The 14912-nt window shown below is 39.8% G+C and overlaps 1 protein-coding gene across 1 annotated transcript in view; it reads left to right on the top strand.

The window, feature by feature from the left end:
* Window positions 1-245: 245 nt before the first annotated feature.
* The window catches only part of HECTD2 (HECT domain containing E3 ubiquitin protein ligase 2), a 55436-nt gene continuing 40769 nt past the window's right edge, over window positions 246-14912 (top strand). Inside the window, exons 1-2 of the mRNA XM_010842222.1 lie at window positions 246-266; window positions 1162-1291. Coding sequence (XP_010840524.1) covers window positions 246-266; window positions 1162-1291 — 151 coding nt within the window. The remainder of the gene's footprint in view (window positions 267-1161; window positions 1292-14912) is intronic.

Genomic DNA, 14912 nt, shown 5'->3' with positions numbered 1-14912 from the left:
GCCGCTGTTGGCCATCAGTGCCTCTGCTCCACATAGCGATTGGGGACCTGAGCCAGTGGACGCTCTCACATCTCGGCTCGGAGCCTCTGTGATTGTCATGGTGAGAGGAGAAAAAGGAGCTGGTGATTTTACCACCAGCCTTACATGCATTAGTACTTTCTGGGCCACCGATGGCCAACATCACCTCCACCTGTAGCCTGTTAGAATTAATCAGATAGTTTCATTTAGCTGTAAGAGAGTGGGTGATGTGGGAGAGTAAATATTTGGTGAGTGTATATTTTTGCTACATGGCACCTGAGCTAATTCTGAAAAGGTAAGTGAAAATCAGTCTGGTAAATGTAGAAGAAAATGAAAAAGAAACTCTCCTCTGAAAGCAAAGAAATTACATATATTTAATGTAAAAAAGTGAATGTTAGGGAAGAATTTAACTACTATGTTTGATTAAGCATCTGGAAACTGGAATATAGTGTAAGCTGTAAAGAGCTGAGAACTGAGAATAAGCCCCGAGCTAGCTTTATAACTGAGTATTGACCTGGTAATGTGGTTTTATTTATTTATTTTTTTTTTTTTTTAACTTTATACATGTGTTCCCCATCCTGAACCCTCCTCCCTCCCCGTACCATCCCTCTGGGTTGTCCCAGTGCACCAGCCCCAAGCATCCTGTATCCTGTATCGAACCTGGATTGGCAATTCGTTTCTTATATGATATTATACATGTTTCAATGCCATTCTCCCAAATCATCCCACCCTCTCCCTCTTGCACATAGTCCAAAAGACTGTAATCACATATTTAGAGAGAAATGAACTCTAAAGGGTTTATCTTTTTACCTGAGCTTTTAAAGTTGCATCAGAAGACAAGAAAACTCATTGCTTTACACATATTATCTTAGGTAAACCTCACAATAACTCTGTGAGAAAGGCACTGTTACCCTCACTTCCAAACTCTGTCAACTTACAAGCCATTAGATGGTATGACTATTTTCATTTTATACTTAAAACAATTTGGTCCTAGAAAAGGTAAGTCAATATTATATACATGTTTTATCTATCATGCATTTGTTATCAAACTAAAATCTCTATTATAAATGGTTATGATTTTCACAGTAAAATTGAATATACCTAGTAGGAATTATGCTGCAGTGTTAACTTTTCTATTTTTAGGGTTTGGACAGAGGATTCAAAGGCCAGATTTCTACTTTCAGCAGTGTTATTTCAACTGCTAACCAAAAGAAAGAAGCCGCTGAAAACAGAAGTTCACCTACACATCTTGTTTTCCCTAACATCAAGAATGGTAAAAGATTTAAAAATTTTAAAATAAATGTAATTAAAATTATTAAAAGTATACACAGTCTATATATCTTGGCTGAAAGTATATTAATGAAATATTAAAAAAGTAGATTTTAACTTATGGTTGCCGGGGGGAAGAATGAAGGAGAGAGAGGTAGTGTGGAATGAACACATACACACTGCTACTATTTAAAATAGGTAACCAGTATGGACCTACTTACAGCACAGAGAACTCCGCTCAGTGTTATGTGGCAGCCTGGATGGGAGGGGACTTGGCGGGGAGAATAGATACATGTGTATGTGTGGCTGAGTCCCTTTCATGTCCACCTGAAATTATCACAGTATTGTTAACTGGCTATGCTCCAACATAAAATTAAAAAAAATTTTTTTAAGTAGATTTTAATTATTCAGCATTGTTCTGCTATGTCTGGTTAGTCAATACAATTTAAAAAAAAAAGCTCTATAAATATTTACAGAAAGGACCAAAATCATTATATTTAGGTAATTGTTACCTAGAATAAGAGAATGACATACAAAATTCATGAATAAGAAAGTTTGGTTAGGGAGCCTGACACAATAAAAATATATAAAAATTAAATAGATTTCCTTTATTTGAGCAGTAATCAATTAGAAGACTTGATGGAAAATATATGAAATATTTATAAATAAACCAAAGAGAAAGCAAAACCTATACGAAGTAAACCTGTAAAATTTGATCAAAAAACTAAAAGGTGATTTTAATGGAAAATCTTAAATATCGTAGAGATATCAGCTACACCAATTTGTTCTCTAACATGTGATGAATTTTTCAACAGTTTTTTGGGAGAAAACTTAAGAAAATGATGCATGCTCTATTTGATCTGTATGAATAAAGAAGAGAGTATAAGAAAAAGTAACGAAGGATCCCATTCGTTTGTCGTAACATAAAGCTGTGCTAGTGATACTACCAAGATAGTCACATAGATGGAAATGGATCAGTAAAACATATTGTATATACAGGATGTTAAATTACTTTAAAAAATAGAATTATGGAAACTTTCCAACTTTTGGAAAATAGTAACTTTAGATTTTTAAAAACTACAAAAGTACTAGAAGAAAGCACAGGATGTTTTTATAATAAATTTTTGGCACAATGACAATGCCAACAGCCATAAAACAAATTAAAAAAATCAATGTTTGTGGGATAAGAAAATTTAAAACTTCTGAAGAAATTTTATAAGATCATAAACTAAGATGTAGTCAGTGAAAAATAAATTCTTGTATCATAGAGATCATTAATAGATCAGTAAAATAAACATTCCTGGAGGGGGGGAAAAAAAGGCAAAGGGTATGAACAGACCAATCCAAAAAGGAAATATGAACAATTAATACACATGTGAAAGGAGGCTCAGTCTCACTAGTATAAAGAAGTACAGACTAAAACAAGGAGTTAACATTTCCTTACCTAGTGGCAGAGAAAAAGGCATGTGTATCTGTGGTGTTGTCTGTGGAGTGTGAAAATTGGCACTTTTATTGAGTAGAGGGCTTGAAAATTGATACAACTTTTCTGGAGAGCAAATTATTTGACATATATTCAAATTTTAAAATATTCATATACTTACTGACTCAGTATTCCATTTCTAGGAATTTATTCTAAGGAAATAATATATGTTGAAAGACATATGGAAAGAATGTTTACAATAGAGATAATTTGAAAGCTATCTGAATAAACTGGTTGACTAAATTGTGGTAATCCATATTATAAATGCCATGCATCTATTAAGAGAAATACGTCATGTATATAAATTTTCTAGGAAAAATGCAAAACATTGTCAAATGAAAAATGCAAGTTACACATTAGTAGGTAGAATATGACTCCAGTTTTCTTAAATGTGGGTAAACCTTTTAGGCTTCTTTGAGCAGATACAGAGGTGTGGAAGGATGACCAGCAACCTGTCTGTGGTTTCCTCGGAAAAGTAGGATTGGGTGGATATTACTAATATGTTCTGTTTCTTTATATAACCCTATATTGTTTTATCACAGGAATCATACATTACTTGCACAATTTTAAGTGCCCCTTACCCTGTAACGAAACAAATTGGCAAATTTGTTCACACCTGAACAAAACAAAACAAACCTCAAAATGTTTAAGGACCTTGTTCTGGTAAATTGCCTGTGCCCATAAGCTGCAGTCCATGGGGTCACAAAGAGTCAGACGCAACCGAGCGACTGGACTAAACTGAACTGATAAGCTGCACATGGCATAAGTTATTCTTGCATATATTTTCTGTTGACACTCCAAGGGATTGCTAGACCTATTCTGCACTCTCACCAGTTAGTATTTCTATTATCTCATTTATCAACCTTTGTCCCTGATAACTGCTTTCTTCTTTTATTTATATATTTATATATATATATATATATACACACACAAACGTTTCATCACCTCAGTCTTACTCTAAGGAGGCACCAGTGCTCATATGTCACAGTCCCACAACAAAACAAACTTATAATTGTGATTCCATTATAGGTAAAATTACAGAAATAAAGAAAATGAGCCTATTCGATGGGGGAGAGAAATTGAGAGAGATGATTTCTATTTTAGACCTTAGCTAGATAGTAACTAACTTATTTGAGTAATATTTATGATTTAGGGAAAACTTTCATGTGATTTTTTTTTTTTTGAGCATCATAGCAATCACAAAAAATATATACTAGAATTGCTACGATGTAGTTTTCTGTTGCTGCTTAACAAATTATCACAAACCTAATGACTCAGAAGGGTACTTCCTTGGTGACTCAACGGTAAAGAGTCTGCCTGCCAATGCAGGAGACACAGATTCAATCCCTGGGTCAGAAAGATGCCCTGGAGAAGAAAGTAGCAACCCACTCCAGGATTTTTGCCTGGGAAATCCCATGGACAGAGGAGCCTGGTGGCCTACAGTCCAGTCCATGGGGTCGCAAAAGAGTTCGACATGACTTAGCGACTAAACCACAATAACAATGACTTTAAAACACCACCACATATTAGCTCACAGCTCTTTTAAGTCAGATCTTGGTGAGTGTGGCTGAGCTTTCTACTCACAGCCTCTCAATGTGGAGGCTGGGCTGGATTCTGGGCAAGAATACTCAGGTTGCTGGCAGAACTTATTTGCAGTTCTAAGACTGAGGTCCCATCTCCTCGCTGACTGTCACCCAGGGCTGCCCGCAGCTCCCAGAGGCTGCTCATGGGCTCACTGGCTATCTCCCAGCCTTCTTTTTCAGGGCTGGCAGGAGGATCCCTTGTGTCAAATCCCGTTCATGCTTTCAGTGTCTCTGACTTTGTCTTCTGCAACCAGTGGGAGAAAACCCTCTGCTTGTAAAGGTCTCATGTTATAAGGTTTTGCCTTCCTGGATGAATCTCCCTGGATTAAGAAAAGACAGAAGAACCAGAGATCAAATTGCCAACATCTGTTGGATCATAGAAAAAAGCAAGAGAATTCCAAAAAATCATCTAATCCTGCTTCATTGACTACACTAAACCTTTGACTGTGTGGATCACAACAAACTGGAAAAGTCTCAAAGAGATAGGAATACTAAACCGCCTTACCTGTTTCCTGAGAAACCTGTATGCAAGACAAGAAGCAACAGTTAGAACCAGACATGAAACAATGGACTGGTTCTAAATTGGGAAAGGAGTACATCAAGGCTGTATATGGTCACCCTGATAATTTAACTTATATGCAGAGTGCATCATGTGAAATGCCAGGCTGGATTAATCACAAGCTGGAATCAAGATTGTCAGGAGAAGTATCAACAACATCACATATGCAGATGATACCATTTTAATGGCAGAGAGTGAAGAAAAACTAAAGAGCCTCTTGATGAAAGTGAAAGAGGAGAGTGAAAAACCTGGCTTAAAACTCAACATTCAAAACACTAAGATCATGGCATCTGGTCCCATCACCTCATGGCAAATAGAAGGGGAAAAGGTAGAAACAGTGACAGATTTTATTTTCTTGGGCTCCAAAAATCACTGCAGTTGGTGGTTGCAGCCATGAAATTAAAAGACACTTGCTCTTTGTAAGAAATGCTATGACAAACCTAGACAGTGTATTAAAAAGCAGAGACATCACTTTGTCAACAAAGGTCTGTATTGTCAAAGCTATGGTTTTTCCAGTAGTCATCTATGGATGTGAGAGTTGGACCCTAAAGAAGGCTGAGCACTGAAGAATTGATGCTTTTGAACTGTGGTGCTGGAAAAGATTCTTGAGCATCTCTTGGACAGCAGGGAGATCAAACCAGTCCATCCTAAAGGAAATCAACTCTGAATATTCATTGAAGGACTACTGCTGAACCTGAAGCTCCAATTCTTTGGCCACCTGAGGGGCAACAGGGGATAAATGGTTGGATGGCATCACTGACTCAATGGACTTAAGTTTGAGCAAACTCCAGGAGATAGTGAAGGACAGGGAGCATGGTGTGCTGTACTTCTTGGGATTGCAGAGTCAAACATGACTTAGTGACTGAACAACACCACAGTTAGTAATCTTAATTAGATCTGCACAATCCCTTTCGTCATGTAATGTGATCCACCAGGTGGCTGAGACTCCTGAGGCCTTCTTAAATCTCTGCTTATAACACATATTTAATAAGTAAAAAAACTGGAGCTCAGACAGGGTAAGTGACTTGGCCATGGTCATGCTGCTAAGTGACAGAACTGCAATTCAATCCCACATTTTCTGACAACAAAACTCTTGTTCTGACAGATAGAGGAAACTCCTGATTGACTTGTTTCTCTTGTCTGATTAATCATATGACATTAATCACACAACTCTAATTACATCATCTCTAATACTCCCTAAAGCTTCCAAAATTAAATACAAATTTTTTACCTTGACACGCAAGGATGTTCATAATATGACAGCTTTTCAACTTGATCTCGCACCTTTCTCCTCCATACAACTTACATTTCAACTGTTCTCCTGGATGCCTCATACCTGCTCACTGCAGAGTTTTTGCAGTTTGTTCCCACTGCCTTGGAATGCACTCTTCCCTCTTCTCTCACTGGCAGATCCTGTCTGTTCTTCAGTGCTACGTTTTAACTGAACCCTTGCTGATTCTCCCTAACCGTTGTAATTCTTCCCTTCTTACAATATAGGTGTTTCTTTTTTCTTACGTATTTTAGTCTCAATCTTGCGTAGTATCATTTGTGTACTTTAATCTCCTAGACTGTATGTTTCATGAGGGAATAAATACCTTGGTAACCCCTGCAGAGCCTAAGGGCAGTTCCCTTGTCCATCAGGGTTCTTAAGCAAGTATTTATTGCATGGAGTGAAACAAGAGACAGCTTGGGGTGGGAAAGTGCGTGCACTCAAGCAGTAACAACAGGAGCCAACCAGCAATTGTATTGAGTGCCTCTTGCATGTTGGACACAGTTCTCGGCACTGAACATACACAGACACATGTAGTCCCTGCAGCAGCCTCTTATGTATCAGTCAGTCAGTCATGTCTGACTCTTTGCGACCCCATGGACTGTAGCCCACCAGGCTCTTCTGTCCTTGGAATTCTCTAGGCAAGAATACTGGAGTGGGTAGACATTCCCTTCTCCAGGGGATCTTCCCAACCCAGGGATCGAACCCAGGTCTCCTGGAAAGCAGGTTTTTTACCGTCTGATCCTCCAGCCTAAGATAGGAATTATTTTCCCAGGCCAGGGGTAGGGAAACTTAAACCACAGGGAGTTGTAAGTGCCTTGCCCTGCATGAATTTTTATAACTAATGAAAGAGACAGAAAAGGAAAAGCGAGTTTAAAAGGAGAGTTGGTAAAAGGAAATAAGCCCTGAAGGAAGTCAAAGAACCAGGTTGTGCCCTGACTTGAAAATTCAAAGGAAAAGAGAATTTAAAGAGGAGGATTTAGTCAGTGGTGCCACTGTTGAGAGAGCACAAGATGAGTGAGTGCTGAGGCAGAGCTAAGGATTTGTTGGTCAGTGTGCTTGTTGGTGACTCTGAGAACCATTTCAGTAGGATAGTTAGAAGGAGAATTCAGGTTTAAAAAGTTAAGGTGTAGGTTAACAGGATCTGGGGGCAGTGTAGACAGCCTTTAGAGGAGCTTGAACTGAAACAAAGAAAGAACAGTGGAGTCTTGCAGGATAGTGTGATCAAGCAAAAAGATGTGATGCAGGGAGAGGTTAAAGTTTCAGTAGAGACACAAACTAATAAAATGCACAGAGAACAGAGCAGTGGTAAAAGGATAGGATCGAGGAAGAGGCGGGCAGAAGGCTTCAGGGGTTGGCTCCAGCAAGGAGAGAAGGGCACTTCTTGCTCAGACTGTGGACTTGAAGGAAGAGAGGAGGTAGGAGAAGCAAGTAGGAAACTCACTCTTTCTTGCCCTGAATTCAGTCATCTTCATGGAAAACGTATTAGTCTTCTAGGGCTGCTGTAACAAAGCACCACAAACACGGTGGCTTACAACACCAGAAATTTACTCTCTCCTGGTTCTAGGGGCTTGGGGTCTAAAACCCAAGTGTTGGCTGCACTGGTTCATTTTGAAGGTTCTGAGGAAGAAACTCTCCCATGCCTCTCTCGTACCTTCTGCCAGTTGTCAGCAATTCTTGATATGCCTTGACTTGTAGATGTCTCGCTCTGACCTCTGCCTCTGTCTTCACATGGCCTTCTCCCCTGTGCCCGGGTTTCTTTCTTCTTGCAAAGGCATCAGTCACTGGATTAGGGCCTACCCCAATCCAATATGACCTTATCTTAATTGGATTATATCTACGAAGACGTTATGTAGATATTAACATTAACACATTAACAGCTCCCAGGGGGTTAGGACTTCACCATATCTTTTTGGCAGACACAGTTCAGCCCACAACAGAGGGTTAGGAACCTTATAAACACTGAATTACCTGCTAAGGAGAATGGCAGGGAGTCAAAAAGAAGCAACGCATAGCCATAACCTTCTTTGGACTGTTTGTTCAAATCCTTTGCTTTTGATTCCCACTGATTCCTCTATTCCATTCTTTCTATACCACTACTGTCTTGACCTCTGAACCCAGCTTGCCAACTTGGTGCCCACACCTGCCTGCCTCCTCCCTGGGGTGCATGTATTGATTCAGAATGTGGTCCACATATCTGGGCTCCCACCACTTGGCCCTCTCGTTTGTTCCATTCTTGTGGAATCTGCACTCAGCCCCACCCTCATCTTGGAGTGTATATATCTTTATGTGTATATCACCCTACGGGAATAGGCATCTTAACAGACTTCCTTTACTGTGTTGGAACTGCTGGCGCTGACTTCTCATAACCGTTCTGTCTGGGTGCCGCTTGAATTCAGGCGTGATGTGGAGTTCATATGTCAAGGCTGCTGCAAAAGAACTCTTTTATTGAGTGGGAAGTTAGACCAAGTCTTCCAAATGTAAGCATGTTTATAATTCCTTGATCTTTTGCAAAGCCTCTCTTGCCAATAAGATTGTTTCCTCAAAGATGCCTCATTCTTGGCAGTTATTCCAGTTTTCCTCCCTCTCGCGGGACCCATGCTGGGTATTCTCTTAACAGCTTGTCTCCCCGTCTGATCTTCAAGTGGTATTAGAGAAGCTGCAAAAGCCCAGCGTGGGTTTACCTCACAGCCCAGGGATGCCTCGCTTCCCTGCGGATCACGTGACTAGGTATGCCTTTCGAGTTGGCTGTCCTTTTAAAGATCAGAGCAGTGTGGGAGTTTTACCTACTATAACAGCTGCCGGGGATGATACATCTTCAGAGGAACAATATAAATGGCAATAATGGGGGACAGGGTGAGCACTACATCCTCTCTTACTCTTTCGTACCTTCTTTTCTACAGTGATCATGCTCCTGTCAGATTATTTTAAGACATCTTTAAACAGCACAGACTGCCTCTGAAAGAAGGGAAGTAATTCCTCTCCATGCCTTTTCAAATGTCTTTGCACTCTCGGTTATTTCAGGAAGAGTTGACATGAACTCTGACGGCGCCCAGGGGCACCGGTCCTCTCCCTGCTCAGTCCATTTTCTGAGTTGACTCTAGGTGAGCCATGAGGTGCCATAGTGAACTGTGTGGTTTTTACCTGGAGAAGTATGTCCCATGGTCCATGCTGCTCCAAGAGCCCAGGGAAGAAGAGAGTGGTCTCAGCTCAGAGGGCGCTGGGTCTGTGAGTGGTGGGGTGTTGTGAGCTGTGTGCAGGTGAAGTGCCACAGAGTTTTCACAGCCTCTCCAGGAGCAGCTTTAGAGGCAGACAGGGAAACACTGTGAGAAGAAACCCAGGACTTGGCATCTGGGGAGAGAAAAGGGCTCACAATAGCTGCTGTAGGATTTCTGCCTTAGAAAAAGTATCTCCAAGGACTTCCCTAGTGGCTCAGACAGCAAAGCGTCTGCCTCCAATGCAGGAAACCCGGGTTCGATTCCTGGGTCAGGAGGATCCCCTGGAGAAGGAAATGGCAACCCACTCCAGTACTCTTGCCTGGAAAATCCCTTGGATGGAGGATCCTGGTAGGCTGCAGTCCATGGGGTCGCAAAGAGTTGGACACAACTGAACGACTTCACTTTCACTTTCAAGGCCTCAGATGACCCCATCTCCAGGATTCCTGGGAGAAAGAATTGATTTGGGGCTAAATCTCCAAGATCCTTTTCTAGGTCAGAGTGACTCACCTTGGACTTACTTTTTCTTAACCATGCCTGTGGGAGTGATTTATCTGTCAAGAACTTAGAGTACCTTGCTGCATTGAATTATTGATTCATCTGTCTCTTGACCAGTCTATAAACTCTTTAAGGTTTTTTTGTGGGGAGAGGGAAAGGGCCCATCTAACTTTTTAAAATTATAATTTTTTGAATGGCTAGCACACTTATGTGTTTCAAAAATCAAAATTGTAAAAATAGGTGTGTTTTAGATGTCTCACTTTCACACTGCTGTCTTTTGTATTCTTTCCTGTGTTTTTATGCAAATGAAAGCAAATATAAATATACATGCTGATTTTCCACTTTACCTTAAAAAGTAACTGCCTACATATTACCTAGCACTTGTTATTTTTGTTGTTGTTAATGTATCCTGGATATCTTTCTGTATCAGTGCATAAAGAGCTTCCTTAGTCTTTTTTTATATTCCTTTATATTGGACTTACCAAGATCCTAAAATCAATAAATTGTTTATTTTGTCTCTTGCATTGTGTACAGTGCCACAATGAATGGCTCTAAACATGTGTCATTTGTTCCTGTGTGGCTTATCTGTAGGATATTCTTAGAAGTGGAATTGTTGGGTTCAGCAGTAAACACATTTACAATCTCTGTATATCCCCAGGATCCAGTGTCCATGGTACTCAGAGACTTTACTCAACAAATAATTTGAGGAAATATGTGGGAAGAACTTTTTCTGGGTTTCTGGCCAGTTCCTCCTGTAATCTGTCTCAGAGCTACAATTCTCTAATGTATGTCCAGGGTACGACATCTATTCTATTAGAGGTAACCTTGTATAAAAAGGGCTTTTGAATATTTTACAAGCAGCCTGGGTGGCTCAAATGGTAAAGCGTCTGCCTACAATGTGGGAGACCTGGGTTCGATCCCTGGGTTGGGAAGATCCTCTGGAGAAGGAAATGGCAACCCACTCCAGTACTCTTGCCTGGAAAATCCCATGGACGGAGGAGCGTGGTAGGCTACAGTCCATGGGGTTGCAAAGAGTTGGACATGACTGAGTGACTTCGCTTTTGAATATTTTTATGACTAGACCCAAAAAAGAACATTTTATGTATGCTTCTGCTGAAGCTTTACAAACACACACACTATTGAACTTAGTAAGAAAGTACATCTCCAAACACCAATGAATATGTCATATGTCACTTTTATTTGGCTCTGATGACTCTGAGTCAGAGTGGGTTCTTTTTCCCTTCTTTCTTCTTTTCTCTCTCCTGCCTTCAATTTTATTTTCTGCCAAATGTTCAGAAAAGTCATCCTATAGACAAAGATGTAAACACCACCTGTTATGACTAATTCACTCTGGTCTCTTCCTGTTTCCAAGGCTTGCCACTGCTGAAGTAGTCAGAAGCAGTGCAGAGTACTGAACCAGAAGAGGGAGCCTTCAAATTGTAACTCACTTGTTACCTGCCCAGCACTTGCAGGTTGTCAATTAGGATATTAAGTATGAACTGAGTCTTTGAGTTTGCTATTACTGTGCTTGGCCATTCAGTTGTGTCCAACTCTTTGCGACGCCATGGACCGTAGCCTGCCAGACTCCTCTGTGCATGAGGATTCTCCAAGCAAGAATACTGGAGTGGATTGGGGGATCTTCCTGACCCAGAAATCGAACCAGGGATACTTGCAAGAGGATACTTTACCAGATGAGCTACCAGGGAATAACTTGTCATTTGGGACCTTAGACATTAAACCTAGACCTGATGGCCCTTCATTTGCTCATCTATAGACTGAGGAAACAGGGCATTATGAGTTGTAAAATATCTTCTACACCTGAGGGTTTTTTTATTTAAAGGGTTAATTTTCCAAGATACTGATCTTGTTTGATCCTTGTTGAGTTTTGTTTTTGACATTTCATAGTTTACTAGCTCCTACTTCCATGTAAACTTAGGCTTCATTTTTGCCACTTGTCTTTATACATGATAGAAAGATTGGCTTTATTCTGTAACGTCATACAGCATCACTTCTGCCACATTTTTCATCAGCAGGGAGCCCCTAAGTCTGGGCTATATTCAAAGGGAGAATTAGACTCCGTCTTGTGATGGGAGGAATATCAAAGAATTTATGGACTTATTTCAGAACTGCCACATCATGTGAATGTAAGGTGTATATCCAGGAGTGGGGGCGGGGAACAGGTCTTTTGAGACTTACTTCAGAACTTTTTCCTTTACCCTGTTGTAAGACAGAAACTTATAACTAAAATCAGGTGTTTAGATGACATATGAATGTTAAATTTCCAAGCTCCTTCAACTTTTCTTTTATGGGTCATTACATTATGTTCTATAATAGAGAATTTTTACCTTTTCAGTTGGTTTATAAGTCCTGTCCATTTTGTTCTTAAAAGTTTTAGAGATGGGAATTAGAAATTATTGAACCAGTGCTTTTAAATTTTCAGAGCAAACACCTTTTGAAAAGCAATCTTTCGTAGAGCTTCAGTGTATTAAGCAGAGAAAAGCTTAGTTTCCCTGAGTGGACACAGCACCATTCCCCTGAGGTGGCCCTTGAAGTTCTTCTTTGGAGCCTTGGAAATGATCAACTTAGGCCATCTCTTTCATTTTATAAGGTCACAGCCAAGGCTGAAAGAGTTTCAGTGATTTGTCTAAGGTTATGAAAGTTAGTAACCCAGCCAGCAACAGGACCTAGGCTCTTGTTTCCAAGACTGGTGCTTTTTCCATTACTTATTACTTATTTAATTACAAATTATTTGGGATAATTTGGGGTATAGCGTTTTGCATCAGTGTGTCACCAGCAGCAAACCAGCAGCAAAAAAAGCATCATCGTTTACTTTCCTGCAACAGGGGGATAAGGATCAAAGACCCAGTTCTCTTGTTGAATGCCTAACCTTCATAGAGACTCCTATTGCTTTTGATGCTGCTCTTGGTACCTGTGCTGACTGACTAGAAGCTACCTTCAGTCTCTTATCCATGTGGCCAGTTTACAATGTCAGTCATCATCTCGGTGATGCGGTTGTGGAAAGCTACATATTACTGGTCTCCAACCAGAGTCAGCCTATGATAACTTCTTGAAAACAGTGAGCTGGTAAATTTTTGCTAATAATCTCACACCCTTATATGTGGTTATATTATGATCCTCACATTTTAAAAAATACACTACCAACCCCCACCATAACCCTTACTCTTCTCACATGGCAGCAAGTATTTTACTTAATGTTTCTAAGCAACCAACTAAAATTGGCAACAGTATATTAAAAGAAAGGGGGAAAAAAAAAAGGGAAAATGATTACTGCTTATCAATTTAGCACAGAGTGTTCCTATGTATTGGCTGAATGAAAACCGATAAGGGTATATTGTGACTTTTTTCTGTGTATTATGATATTCTATATTACAGAGAAAGCTGTATATGATAGAACAAGATTTGCTGTTCTATTTATAATATCACTTTGAGATTTAATTAATCCTTCATCACCACCGTTATTGATTTTCTCTTTTGAATTAGGTTTTAATAACCATCTGCGAGAACAGGCTGAAAGCCTGTCTCTGGAAACAATGCCTTGATATTCAGGGACATGAGAGCAGCTGTGAGCTGTTATTCTTCCTTTCTTAATAACTGAATGTCACATCCTGTAGTTTGGCTTTCATTCACTAATGTGAGCAAAGGACTCTGCCTTTCTTTGTGACTCAAGTCCCATTAACATAGTACGTTAGCATTCTGCACTACTCTTCAGCCCAAGTTACCTTCCAAACTAAAAATAAATTCCATCTGGGCCTCTGGTTCTAACCTCATCCTCTAATCCTCTCGGCTTTGGCATTACGATTTCTCTTATGTAAGAATCTCCCCACTCTCAATCTTTGCCAAAATCCAGTTCTCTTACTAACTAAAATTTCTCTCTTCCACCTCAGCGTGATATTAATAAAAATGAGTGGGTATAAAAATGTGTATATATGCTCTGTGAGTGAATAAGTTAATTTATATGTGAATGAGCCTGTTTGTGTCTAATAGTGGGTGTTTATAGCCAGGTTGAGAAAGGTGTGTGGGAAGGGATAGGAAAGGGTAAGCCTGGTGAAGAGGAAGAGAAACTGTAGAGGAGCCTCAAAAAGTAATAATAAAACAAGTCTGGTGTTGGGGAGAGGTTCTTTTCTGCAGCTTTCTTTCCCTTTACTAACGATTGCCAAACATAACACCTAACAAATCATTTACAGAGCTATCTCATTTTACTAACTGATGAACTTCTGTCTGATTTGTGCTTAAAGTACAGATTGCTAGAAATGAGATATTTCCATATTTAATATTTAGGTATAAAACTAAATTGTAGAATTGAATTAAAGAAGGTTAATCATCTGCTTTATTCACTATATTATCACTGTCTTTGTTCTCTCTAAATCACTGAACTGTGTTCCTCAATGTTATCCTCAGGGTTGCATGTTGGAAATGCAGATTCTTGGGCCCTACCCCAGACCTACTGAATCACAAACTTTAGGGGGCCCAGTTATTTTTGTTTTAGTTCAACAGGGTCTTCAGGTGATTCTGATGTACAGTAAAGTTCAAAAATTATTGCTCTTGAGTATAAGAAATAAGCAGTTCTGTGCTATCTTCTAATGTGAAAAGTTTATTTTAAAAGATACTCTAAATTTGAAGTTAGTGAGATATCCAAAGATAATGCTTGATTGGGAGAATGAAGAAGGAAGGAAGGAAGAACCTTATAGCTATGTTACTGCTGTGATGATTGTGTTCTCTTAGTTGAAATATATTCTGATTACATTACAGTAATGGAATTACATTTCATTATTGTAGAATTTAGAATCTACAGAATGTTAATCTATTGGTTTGTAAGTATTCAGTTCAGTGCAGTTCAGTTGCTCAGTCGTGTCCGACTCTTTGCGACCCCATGAATCGCAGCACGCCGGACTTCCCAGTCCATCACCAACTCCCGGAGTTCACTCAGACTCACATCCATCGAGTCAGTGATGCCATCCAGCCATCTCATCCTCTGTCGTCCCCTTCTCCTCCTGTCTCT

The sequence above is a fragment of the Bison bison genome, unplaced genomic scaffold, assembly GCF_000754665.1.
Source record: "Bison bison bison isolate TAMUID 2011002044 unplaced genomic scaffold, Bison_UMD1.0 scf7180017864172, whole genome shotgun sequence".
Taxonomy (NCBI): Eukaryota; Metazoa; Chordata; class Mammalia; order Artiodactyla; family Bovidae; genus Bison; species Bison bison.
Note: the sequence above shows the minus strand (reverse complement) of the source record. Positions and strands in the feature narration are given on the sequence as shown.